Raw genomic sequence first — 12836 nt, 5'->3', positions numbered from 1 at the left:
GAGGCCAGTGGACCTTTCCATGGTCTGCCCCACGCCAGCTCCAATTCCCGTGGTGGGCGGGTTGGTAAAATTCAACCCATGGTCTTTTGAGCAGGAGTTCCACTCTGGGATATTTCAAGGCCAATAGTAACATCAACTGGGATTGAAACAACTGGGTACTTTTAGGGGAAACGAATGGGTACCACTTTGCCCTTTAATTTACATGAACTTGCATATTTAAATGAAATACCATTAGATATGTCACATCTCAGTGAAAATATGTACTTATCAAAAGAAAAGGTTCCTGACTTCAGCTTTGAAGAGGTGAGAATGTTACTGGCACTACCTCAGAAGATGACAAGATGTGGAGATGCCGGCGTTGGACTGGGGTAAGCACAGTAAGAAGTCTCACAACACCAGGTGAAAGTCCAACAGGTTTATTTGGTAGCACGAGCTTTCGGAGCACTGCTCCTTCATCAGGTGAGTGACATTGGTTAATTGCTCTGAAAATTCGCTCCCTCCCTCACCTGATGAAGGGGCAGCGCTCCAAAAGCTCATGCTACCAAATAAACCTGTTGGACTTTAACCTGATGTTGTGAGACTTCTTACTAAGATGACAAGATATTGAGAGTTCACAACCAACTCTTTGACTTGGTTAGATCTGAACTAAAACTCATTACAGAGATATCTGCAAGAAATATGGGATAGCTATAGGGAAGAATTAATGTTAAATTGTACTTTAACAGATCAATTCTCTCTTAAATTACTCACTGTATCCAGGAATAAAATAACTGTAAAGAACTGAGATATTGTGCCAATACATAAAACCATAGTATCTCTACAGCGCAGAAGCAGGTCATTCAGCCCATTGAGTCTGCACCGATTCTTACCCAGATCCTATTCCCACATATTTATCCCACTAAACCCCCAACCTACACATTTTGAGACACGAAGGGTCAATTTAGCATGGCCAATCCACCTAACGTACACACTTTTGGACTGGGAGGGAACCAGAGCACCCGGAGGAAACCCACACAGATACAGGGAGAACGTGCAAACGCCACACAGACATTAACCCAAGGCTGTAATTGAACCCTGGTCCCTGGCGCTGTGAGGCAACAGTGCTAACCATTGTGCCACCGTGCCGCCCATATTAATGACGTACAAAACCAGGCCACATTACCTTAGACTCTCCGCCTCCGAGCACATTCACCATCACTTCCATCACTGTCTCGTGCATCCCCAGTGCCCTCATTAGATTCGGATGTTGGTAAAACACTTTGTTATTCATTATATCGCTAGGTGAAAGGAGCAAGTTTTTAAAAAAACTTAGTAAATACAAATGTTTAGTGATGGGCATTGGTTAATTGCTCTGAAAATTCCACTAGCAAGGCTACATTATTAATTGATGATTTAGACCTTTAATTTTTATTCATTTTTTAGTTAGTAAATTAAGGCACGTTGATCCTCTGAACTTAAGTGAATAAAGTCAAGTTTGTCAGCTACTGGTGAACATACTGAAATCAAGCTGCGAATGAACTTGCAGCTTAAAACAGATTCCAAAGAGAAAAGGAGGTCAATCTCAGGTCAGGTGGGGTGGGCTGCGACAGTGATGGCCGGCAGTACATGTCTCATTCTCATTTCCCGCCATTTTAACTCCGCACGAGGGTGGGTTTTCCAATTCTTTTGCAATGATCTGGGATTTCATGAGATCGACATTAACCCTCCCGCGACCACTCCTACCCCTTGCCCCAAGCCCAGCCTCCAGAAGCTCAGCACGTTTGCGATTTAAATTTCCCGCGGTTATGGTTACTCCCCTGGAGACAGGATGTCACCAATGCCATTTGGGAAAGCTTAGGCCCATGATCTTTCGTTCCTATCCCGGGTGAAATCCAGCTCCCATCCTCATTTCCCGAGCCTTTCCTTTGGGAAAGAGATCAGAACAATGCTCGGGGCCCTCAGGTTGAGAAGACTTCGGGGTGCTTCCATCCACCCCCAAATCCAAAGTCTTTCACTTTCACATCGAGTCCACTCCACCAAAAATGGTGGAGTGGACTCGATGGGCCGAATGGCCTTACTTCCGCTCCTATGTCTTATGGTCTTATGGTCTTTCAGAACCAGCTTTTGGAGGAGAGTGGCTCTCATTTGCAAAAGCTGTTTACTGAAGCAGTTATTTTTCAATTCCTTCATACCCACCAGAGCTGTGAAACCTAATGGAGGTTATTTTTAATCTAATTTGCTGGGTGAGAGATCCGTAGGATCGAGTAGATCACTGGCCTTACACCCACCCAGTATTGCACAATGTTAACTTCAATGGAGAGTAAGATTGGGCGGGTTATAAAAGCAGAATTTTAGCCATTCCCATCAGTTCCCCAATGGTTGTTTGTGGAAGCATAGGCCAAACTTTTCCAGCCATTCACAGCGGCGGAATCTTCCAGTTCCGCCAATGCTGCACCCTCGCTGTGGGTTTCCCAGCGGCAAGGGGTGCATTCAAGGGGAAACCCCTTTGATAACAGTGGGACCAGAGATCCTGCCACCAGCCAATGGCGGGCCGCCTCCGCCACCCTAAAACAACAGGTTGCGCAAAAAACCCGCCCGTAGAAACTAGGAGTATAAGTAGGCCATTCAGCCCTTCGAGCTCAATTTGTTTATAATTGGCAGCAACATTCTGTGGTAAATGGTGTCAAGTTTAAGTCTATTAAAAAATAATAATCCATTCAAAATCCTCCAAAAGATAGGCCTTGAAACATACAGTGGGATGTTGGGTAGACAAGTGAAATCCGTTTGTCTCAAATTCGCTCCATTACATTTTGAAGACATTTGGTGGAATTTTCTCATAAAAATTCGAAGTGTAAAACAGGCAAAAAAAACAATAGGTTTTCTCTCCCATTTTTTCAGAGGTAAGTAATGGTAATTTATGGCACTCTGTGCAATACAGAGGACATAATGTGATTCCCGCCAGTAGGGAGGGTGGAGTCTCAACACGGTCATGAGGCCGGCTGCTGAGCTCTAGGGGCGCCATTGTGCAGGTGCCCCGGTCTCCCAGTATGCTATGTACACTGGGAGATCTGTCACCTAACTCCCCCTCCCCACTACTCCCACAGACGTCGCCTCCACCCCCCCCCCAACCCCCGCCTCCCCACCAGCCCCATAATCACCATCCTGTCCAATTTCCCCATTTGTGACCCTCGCTGATCACCCCACGCCCAGTTGCTGCCCTGGATGATTGCCCCCCTCCACCCCAAATCAACACCCAGCGAGACAACCGCACCCCTCTTCCCACCCCCGCTAAGAAGCTCCCCCCCCTGCCAGCTTCAGCCCTGCTCCCTCAGGCCCTGCCTCCATTCCCGGGCATGAGGCAGGATGGAGCTGTCAAGATCGCGACAGGTGAGAAATCGGGCGCGAACCTGATTTTTCACTTCTCGCCCTATCTTACCGACTTGCCACCCTGGTCCATTGGCATGGCAAGCCAATAAGATCCCGCCCATAAACTCACCAATATAAATGAGTTAAGGTCTCCACCTCAAATGTACTCGAGTGAGGAATTTCAAGCAAACATATTCATCTTTCATATATTATCCCAAATATATAATACATGTTAAAAACTGTTTTCAAGTTTGAAAGAAGGTAAATGGAATTAGTCTCTACTATTGAAAAGCGATTCAGCGAAGTATGAATGTAAATTGCCTACTACAGCTCACACATCAGCATTCTGAAATCCCTTGAGCTACACAAAAGCAACATTTTTACTCACCCCAGTCCACGGATCATCAGCTTTTCCTCTTCTTTACCCATTCTGACACTGAGAAGAGATCTGATCTGGCCCAGGGAAGCCAGTAAGTTTATTGTGTCCTCCACGGATACCCCATTGATTGTATACGTCTTGGGTAAAGCACGAACAAGCTCGCCAATGCCATCGTACTGCCGGTGTAATAGCACAAACATGGCCCGAACCAACTCTGGGTCTTCAATCACTGACTCCTGGGCCCACCGTACCATGGTCTCGGAGATCAACTGTTGCAGAGTGGCTGAGATAAAAATCAAAATCTGACAGTCATTTCAATGAATGAGTTTGAAATATTCTGACAGCGTATTCAAAGTTCCACCACGTACTCATATTTAACACCGAGTAACAAGTAATGGTGAAGTAATATTGCTGGATGCAAGTCTTGAGGCAAAATGCAAACTTTGTCGTCTATTTTGCTTTTTTGCTTAAAGGCCGGAATTTTTCCGGCACGCCCGCCCCAATTCCGGGGGGCGGGTGAGGCTCGGAAAACGGCATTCCCCTTTGACCTCAGGTGGGATCGTACGAACCTCGGGAGGGCGTGCCAATAAAATTCTGCCCATAGAGTCCACATGCATCATTTAAGTTCGGGGGGGGGAACTGCTTTTCCAGTATTGTAAATGATTAATCAGATCTTAATGCACTCAATATCCTAAAAATTCATCCTGCTGATCTAACATTTTTTTACTGCAGGGTTTCTGATGAAAGATCTTAAACCTTGGCCTGAATTTTTCAGAAAGTGAAAGCTCGGCTCCCAGGGGGACGCACAGGCAACCCCCGCCACCCCCACCCCCCGCCCCCCGCCGACTCTAACAGGCCTTCTGGTGTTTTACCCTCTAACGAGCATTGATTGGTAGCTGGGAGCAGGTCCAATCTCGGAGAGCTGACCGCCAATCAAATTGGCTAGCAGCTCTCTGGGCCCTCCAGGCACAGTGCTGCAGTGGCGGGAAGAGGGACTGCAGTGCCGTGCCTGGGAATTGGAGCACGGAGGACAGGTAAGCAGTTGGGGTCCTGAAGAGGAGGAAAGAGGGGTGGGGGTTGGGGGGCCGTGAGGGGGGTCACAGAATCATAGGATCCTACAGTGCAGAAGGAGGCCATTCGGCCCACTGAGTCTGCACCAACAACAATTCCACTCAGGCCCTATCCCCATAACACCAAATATTTACCCAAGCTAGTCCCCCTGACACTATGGGGCAATTTAGCATGGCCAATGCGCCTACCCACATATCTTTGGACTGTGGGAGGAAACCAGAGCACCCGGAGGAAACCCACGGAGACACGGGGAGAATGTGCATACTCCACAGTGATCCAAGGCCGGAATTGAACCTGGGTCGCTGGCACTGTGAGGCAGCAGTGTTAACCACTGTGCCACTGTGCCGCCCCAGTCAGTTGGGGTCCTGGGGGAGATCCAATGGTTTACCGGTCTTTTAGTGTATGGCATTCACCATCAGATTGGGGCTTCTTTTGTAGGACCTTGCTCTCCCCCCAACCCTCCAAATCCCACCACAATCTGTCCTTCACCCGCCAGCCTAAAAATTGAAGCTGAGCAGGAAAAGGCCCTTCAGCATCCATCAAGTCACCATTTAAAGCTTATTTTTGGGGCAAGCGATGGCTTCCCACCCTCTCCCCCCCAACACCCCGAAGCCCTGCTCGCCCCACCATAAAATTGCTTCCAAGTTTGGGGAGGAGAGGGCAGAATCTGGAGGGAATCTCATCCATGTAATTTCACACTCACTACCCATCCACCGCCCCCCCCCCCCAATCCCCATCCCCAACCTGAAAACTTGCCAGGTTGGCGTAAAAGTAAAAATCAGGCCATTAAGTCTGCTTCTCTCTCCACACGTGCTGCCTGACCTGCTGAACATTTCCAACATTTTCTGCTTTTAGTTCAGATTCCCAGCATCCGCAGCATTTTGCTTTTGTAACAGATTTAACAGCATGTTGCCAATCGTCATTTGGTAGAACAGAACTTGGGTCATGCTGAAAAAAAGAGAAAGGTTGTCGAAGTTTTTCTACTTGCAGTCATCAGGATACTTCACAAGAAGACTAAATAGTAAAAGGAATAAACTGTCGTTCCTGCTACAATTTAGTATTTTTATGTATTGTCCTGTTGAGTGCAAGATGAAAAACTTTGACAGCACGGCTCCATATTGCTCCAAACTTGGCCAGAAAAAAATAATTTCTGATGTTACAATGAGAAAGATTCAACATTTCCAGAGTATATAAAAAGAGGAGTGATACAGACAGTGTGCAGTAAAAGGGTAAGTCTGGGTTCACTAAATCGAGAGGAAATCACTTCTAATATTTTTCAGAAACAAAACACTAACTGGGTTTCTTTGTCTCCTGTTCCATTGGATTCTCTTTCTCCTTTTTCTTTAAATACGTCACTTTTTCCACCAGGTTCATAAGTCGACCCCTGATGGTGGAGTCGCTGTCATCATTGTTTGCTTCTTCTTCTTCCAGCTCAATGCCTGAAACAAGAAATGTAATTGCTTTTTAGTGCCTGAAGTCTCATTCAAATTAACAGCACTTGGAAGCAGACCAGAGTAGAGGCATTCTTTTGTGAAGCTGCTTCCAATTTTGTAGGTGTCCAGATCACCAACAACCTGTCCTGGTACCTCCACACTGACACTATAGTTAAGAAACCCCACCAACACCTCTACTTTCTCAGGAGGCTAAGGAAATTCGGCATGTCCACTACGACTCTCACCAATTTTTACAGATGTACCATAAAAAGCATCCTTTCCAGACGTATCATAGCTTGGTATGGCTCCCGCTCCGACCAAGACTGCAAGAAATAACAAAGGGTTGTGAATTTAGCCCAGTCCATCGTGCAAACCAGTCTCCCATCCATTGACTCCATCTACACTTCCTGCTGCCTCGGAAAAGCAGCCAGCATAATCAAGGACCCCACACACCCGGGACATTCTCTCTCTTCCACCTTCTTCCGTCAGGAAAAAGAAACAAAAGTCTGAGATTATGTAGCAACCAACTCAACAGCTTCTTTCCTGCTGCCATCAGACTTTTGAATGGACCTACCTTATATTAAGCTGATCTTTCTCTATAACCTAGCTGTGACTGTAACACTACATTCTGCACTCTCTCCTTTCCTTCCCCCCTATGTACTCTACGAACGGTATGCTTTGTCTGTATAGCGCACAAGAAACAATACTTTTCACTGTATATTAGTACATGTGACAATAATAAATCAGATCAAAAATCAAATTTGAAAAAAACCAAAATCAATTATCTCATTTTAAATTTGCTATTTGACTCTGTTAAAGAGGTTATACAGCAGCAGAGGATAGTTTCCTCTCAAAGTAATCATTAAGACTCGCCAATAAATTGCCTTCATCCTGTCAATAACCAATGAGTAAAATTTTCTACTATAAAATGATCGCTTCGGTTCACAAGATGTCAACTCATTCCAAATGTTTGATAAGTTTTTTCATCTCTTATGTTCACCCGATGTAAGGTTTATCAATAAATCGATCATTTATAAAAATGTATTCATTCAAGAGATGTGAGCATTGCTGGCTAGGCCAGCATCTATTGCCCATTCCTAACTGCCCATGAGAAGGTGAGGGTGAACTGTCTTCGTGAAGCACTGCAGTCTATATGATGTAGGTACACCCAGAGCACTGTCAGGCGGGGGAGTTCCAGGATTTTGACCCAGCAACAATGAAGGAATGGCAATACATTTCCAAGTCAGGATGGTGAGTGGCTTGAAGGGAAACTTGCAGGTTGTCATTAACATTGACTCAAAAGCAAACTATCAACTTGTGTTCTTATGGGCTATGGGGAAATGGCACCGCAAAGGAGCTGAGGATGGCACGGTGGCACAGTGGTGAGCACTGCTGCCTCACAGCGCCAGGGACCCGGGTTCAATTCCCGGCTCGGGTCACTGTCTGTGCGGAGTTTGCACGTTCTCCCTGTGTCTGCGTGCGTTTCCTCCGGGTGCTCCAGTTTCCTCCCACACTCCAAAGACGTGCTGGTTAGGTGCATTGGCCATGCCAAATTCTCCCTCAGTGTACCCGAACAGGCGCCAGAATGTGACGACTAAAGGATTTTCTCAGTAACTTCATTGCAGTGTTAATGTCAGCCTACTTATGATGCTAATAAAATAAACTAATAAAATAAAAGATCAGCCGTGATCGTATTGGATGGCGGGGCAGGCTTGAAAGGCCTGATGGCCACTCCTGCTTCTATTTCTTGTGTTCTTGTGTGTTTCATGGAGGTTGTTTTTCACGCACTATGCTTCGTGTTAATCAGGCCTATAATTTTGGTCAATAGCTTTACCATTCCATTAACACCAGCAAGGTAGCTGGCTCCATTTTAAAAGTGAACTTCTGGTTGTCCAAAGAACTCACCCATTTAAGGCAATTGGCTCCCTTTACACTTAAACATGGAACCTGTCCTCAGTTGCCGCTTTAGATAAGAAAAGGTCAAAGACTGGTCAAGTTCCTTTGAGTAAATTCCAGCTTTTCAGTTTCAGTCCATAATTGTTTAGCTAAGGGTCAGCAAGTGGCACAGAATCTAAGGGCTGGAATTAATGGGGCACCGTGGTCCTCATGCCGCATCTAAATACTCAGGTTGAGGAGGAGCCCGCCCACAATTTTGAGGACTGCCCCGCAGGTATTTAACGCTGGGAGCAGAGTTAATGAAGAGGGGACTTCTGCCCTTGAGTTAAGAGGAGGATTAGAGCATTAGAGAACTGCCAGCCAATCGGATGCGGAGTCACAGACATCACTGGGATGACAGGATGTCCACCACGCAGAGAAGCTTAGGCAATGGTCCGACATCTTTCTGGGGTCAAGTTGGCAAAAGGATGAGGGGGAGTTGGGGCCTGGCTTGAGAAGCTAGGGAGAGAGGCTTCAAGAGAGGGGATGATCTTGGGAGGGGGGGATGTGATCCTCCGATGAGATTGGCAGACTCACAAAGGGCCCCTCCCTTTCTCGACAACCATCCAGTTAAAGCCGCCATGCTTTCAGACCTGGGTGTTCATTGGTAATTTAAGGGCCTCAATAGGCTCAAGGGCAAGGGAGCCACCCCTGACCCCCATTTAACTGCGGTACGGGCAGGGGCTGATGGGTAGGCAGCAGACACAGTGCCTGCTAGATTTTACATTCCCCTTCTGCCTTCAAATGTTCCAGCAGGGGAAAGTATGCTCCATCCCTGAGCCATGTTCTGTGAGAAATCGATTGCATTGAATGATAACTGTGACTTTCAAACTTGAATTCTAAAATTCAACCCTGAATTTTTTTCTCAAATACTCCTATATCCTGGCATTTAGTGCCAATGTAGAAAAGGTTTATCTATATAGTAGCACGGTTTAATGCGGAGACCATTATTTTAGATACCACACCACTTGTCCTGGACATCAGTTTAATAAAGATTGGCTGAATATTTGTTCACGGATCCTGATCCAACAGTCAGGAGGGAATGTGGATTAGGAACCCATACATATCAGAGGGGGATTTTTGCAAAGGTGGTCATTTCCATGGTTGTCCATAACAAACCTCTTCAATTAAGGGTGGGTTCAGGAGGCTGGAGGGCCCACCAGCACTCACACACCAGCAGCCTCACCATCAGAGGAGTGAGTTGCCATTGTAGGCAGCTACATTGATGTATTTACCCAGCAGCGACTTAGACACCAGAAATGAAAACAGTACGCCCAGCCCAGTCGACCCTGCTAAAGTCCTCCTTACCAATGTTGGGGCGCTTTTGCCAAAATCCAGAACTGTCCCACAGCCTGCTCAAACAACGATCTGACATAGTCAAACTCACAGAATCACACTGGGCAGCATGGTGGCACAGTGGGTAGCACTGCTGCCTCACAGCGCCAGGGGCCCGGGTTCAATTCCCGATTTGGGTCACTGTCTGTGTGGAGTCTGCACGTTCTCTCCGTGTCTGCGTGGGTTTCCTCTGGGTACTCAGGTTTTTTACCACAGTCCAAATTAGTACTCCTCCATGTTGAAGCACTGGGGATGACAATGGCACAGAATGTACTGTGGGAGGGTCAATTCAACATCCATCACCAAAAGTGACTCAGTAGCACCACGACTGACCAAACTGACTGAGTCCTAAAGGTCATAGCTGCCAGACTGGGTCTGCAACAGACGCTCAAGGGAATCAACAAGAGGGAAAAACATGCTTGATCTTGTCCTCATCAATCTACCTGTTGCAGATACATTTATCCATGACAGTATTGGTCGGAGCAAGGCACAGCCCTTGTGGAGACCAGGTCCCACCTTCACATCGAGAATATCCTCCATTGTGTTGTGTGACAATACCACTGTGCTAACAACATACCTTTGTCTCCACAAGAACTGTGCGGTGGTCACTTTCATGAACAGATCGAGCAAAGCTGCACATCCATGATGCACTGTGTGCCTGGATGTTGTCCAGATCTTGTTGCATTTGAACATAGACTGCTTCAGTTTCTGAGGAGTCACAAATGATGCTGAACCATGTGCAGTCATCAGTGAACATTCCCACTTCCAACCTTATGACGGCGGAAAGTCAATGATGAAGCAGCTGAAGATGGTTGGGCCTAGGACGCTACCCTGAGGGACTCCTGCAGAGATGTCCTGGAGCTGAGATGACTGACCCTCCACAACCATCTTCCTACGTACCAGGTATGACTCCAACCAGTGGAGAGTTTGCCCCCTGATACTCATCGATTCCAGTTTTGCTCAGGTTTCTTGATGCCACACTGGGTCGAATGTGGCCTTGATGTCAAGGGCTGTCACTCTCACCTCACCTCTGTAATTCAGCTCTTTTGTCCATATTTGAATGAAGGCTGTAATGAGGTCAGGAGCTGAGTGATCCTGGCGAAACCCAAACTGTGCATCACTGAGCAGGTTATTGCTGAGCAGGTGCTGCTTGGTAGGACTGTTGATGACCCCTTTCATTACTGATGATCGAGAGTAGACTGATTGGGCGGTAATTGGCCAGGTTGGATTTGTCCTGCTTTTTGTGTACAGGACATACCTGTACAATTTTCCACACTGTTGGGTAGATGCCAGTGTTTTAACTGTACTGGAAGAGCTTGGCTAGGGGAGCGGCATGTTCTGGAGCAAAGGTCGTCAGTACTATTGCCAGAATTTTACCAGGGCCCATTGCCTTTGCAGTATCCGGTGCCTCCTACCATTTCTTGATATCACGTGGAGTGAATCAAATTGGCTGGAGACTGGCATCTGAGATGCTGGGGGCCACTGGAGGAGGCCGAGATGGATCATCCACTCGGCACTTCCGGCTGAAGATTGCTGCGAATGCTTCAGCCTTATCTTTTGCACTGATGTGCTGGGCTCCTCCATCACTGAGGATGGGGATATTTGTGGAGCCCCCTCCTCCAGTGAGTTGTTTAATTGCCCACCACCATTCACGAATGGATATGGCAGGACTGCAGAGCTTGGATCTACTCCGTTGGTTGTGGGATCACTTAGCTCTATCACCTGCAGTTTATGACATTTGGCATGCAAGTAGTCCTGTTTGGTAGCTTCACCAGGTTGGCACCTCATTTTTAGGTATGCCTGGCGCTGCTCCTGGCATGCCCTCCTGCACTCTCCACTGAACCTTGCTCTGACTCAGACTCGCTCTGGAATTCTGCAACATTAACTCAACTTGCGACTCCCCAGAGCCTGTCCTGTCCACCATCTACAAAGCGCAAGTCAGGAGTGTGATGGAATACTCTCCACTGGCCTGAATGAGTGTCTGGACAATATCCAGGCTTGGGCTGACAAGTGGCAAGTAAAATTCACGCCACACAAATACCAGGCAATGACCATCACCAATAAAACACTAACCACCACCCCTTGACATTCAATTGATGTTACCATCACTGAATACTCCACTGTCAAAATCTTTGGGGTTACCATTGACCAGAAACTCAACTGGACTCAGCACATTAACACAGTGGCTACAAGAGCAGGTCAGAGGCTAGGAATAATGCGGCGAGTAACTCATCTCCTGACTCCCCAGAGCCTGTCCACCATCTACAAAGCACAAGTCAGGAGTGTGATGGAATACTCTCCATTGGCCAGGCTGCTCCAACAACACTCAAGAAGCCCAGCCCCATCCAAGGCTAAGCACCAGCTTAATTGACATTCCATCTACCATAATAGACATTCATTCCGTCCACCGCTGACACAGAGTGACAGCAGTGTGAAAGCACCTGGGAACAACACCATCTGCAAGTTCCTCTCCAAGCCACACTTCATCCTGATCTGGAACTATATCACTGTTTTGGGGTTAAACTCCTGGAACTCCATCCTTAATGGCACTGTGGATGTGCCTACACCACGTGGACTGCAGCGGTTCAAGAAGGAGGCTCACCACTTCCTTCTTCGGGGCAATTAGGGATGGGCAATAAATGCTGGCTGAGCCAGCAATGCCCACATCTCATGAAAGAATATATTAAAAAACAAGTAAAAGAGATGTGCGGGTTAGGTTGATTGGTCATGATAAATTGCCTCTTAGTGGAAGGGAGATTAGCAGGGTAAATATGTGGAGTTGCGGGGATAGGGCTTGGGTGGGATTGTTGTCGTTGCAGGCTCAATGGGCCGAATGGCCTCCTTCTGCACTGTAGAGATTCGATGACTCTATGAGTGGGAGCCTCAGGATAATGATGCATTAAAAACTAAAAGAAAAATGCCTGTCAGCTGCAGGGGTGGGTGGAGGTTTAAAGCAAAGTTGGAGTACTATACTGCGCACCCCCAGCCTGGTCTGTTGTCAATTGACCTCAGAACATTTGCCCTAATTTGTCTCCTAACTGCCCGAATAGGCCACCCATACTCCAATCCGCCTCTACCAAAATGAGCCGGACGCAGGAGCGTGCCGACAAGCCGGCACGCCGCTTTCCGACGCCAATTTTCCAGTCCTCCCCGCCTCCGATCCTGCCTCCAACGCAATACAAAAATTCCACCCAGTGTGTCAAACTGACCACAATGCGCCATGAGGTCTTCGTGGAAATCCAACAGTTCTTCACGTACTTGTAAAGGGCACGGACAATCACGCCTGTCATTTTTGAAACTCAGCAACATGTTAATCTGAAAATAGAACAAATTCATTA

General features: G+C 47.1%; 1 protein-coding gene across 1 annotated transcript in view; it reads right to left on the bottom strand.

Moving 5' to 3' along the window:
- Positions 1-12836, bottom strand: part of ryr2a (ryanodine receptor 2a (cardiac)) — a 455564-nt gene that overhangs the window by 207077 nt on the left and 235651 nt on the right. Inside the window, 4 exon segments of the mRNA XM_078230647.1 lie at positions 1163-1277; positions 3734-4007; positions 6091-6234; positions 12708-12813. Of these exon segments, the coding sequence (XP_078086773.1) occupies positions 1163-1277; positions 3734-4007; positions 6091-6234; positions 12708-12813 (639 nt within the window).

Source organism: Mustelus asterias, chromosome 15 (assembly GCF_964213995.1).
Source record: "Mustelus asterias chromosome 15, sMusAst1.hap1.1, whole genome shotgun sequence".
NCBI classification, from domain to species: Eukaryota; Metazoa; Chordata; class Chondrichthyes; order Carcharhiniformes; family Triakidae; genus Mustelus; species Mustelus asterias.
Note: the sequence above shows the minus strand (reverse complement) of the source record. Positions and strands in the feature narration are given on the sequence as shown.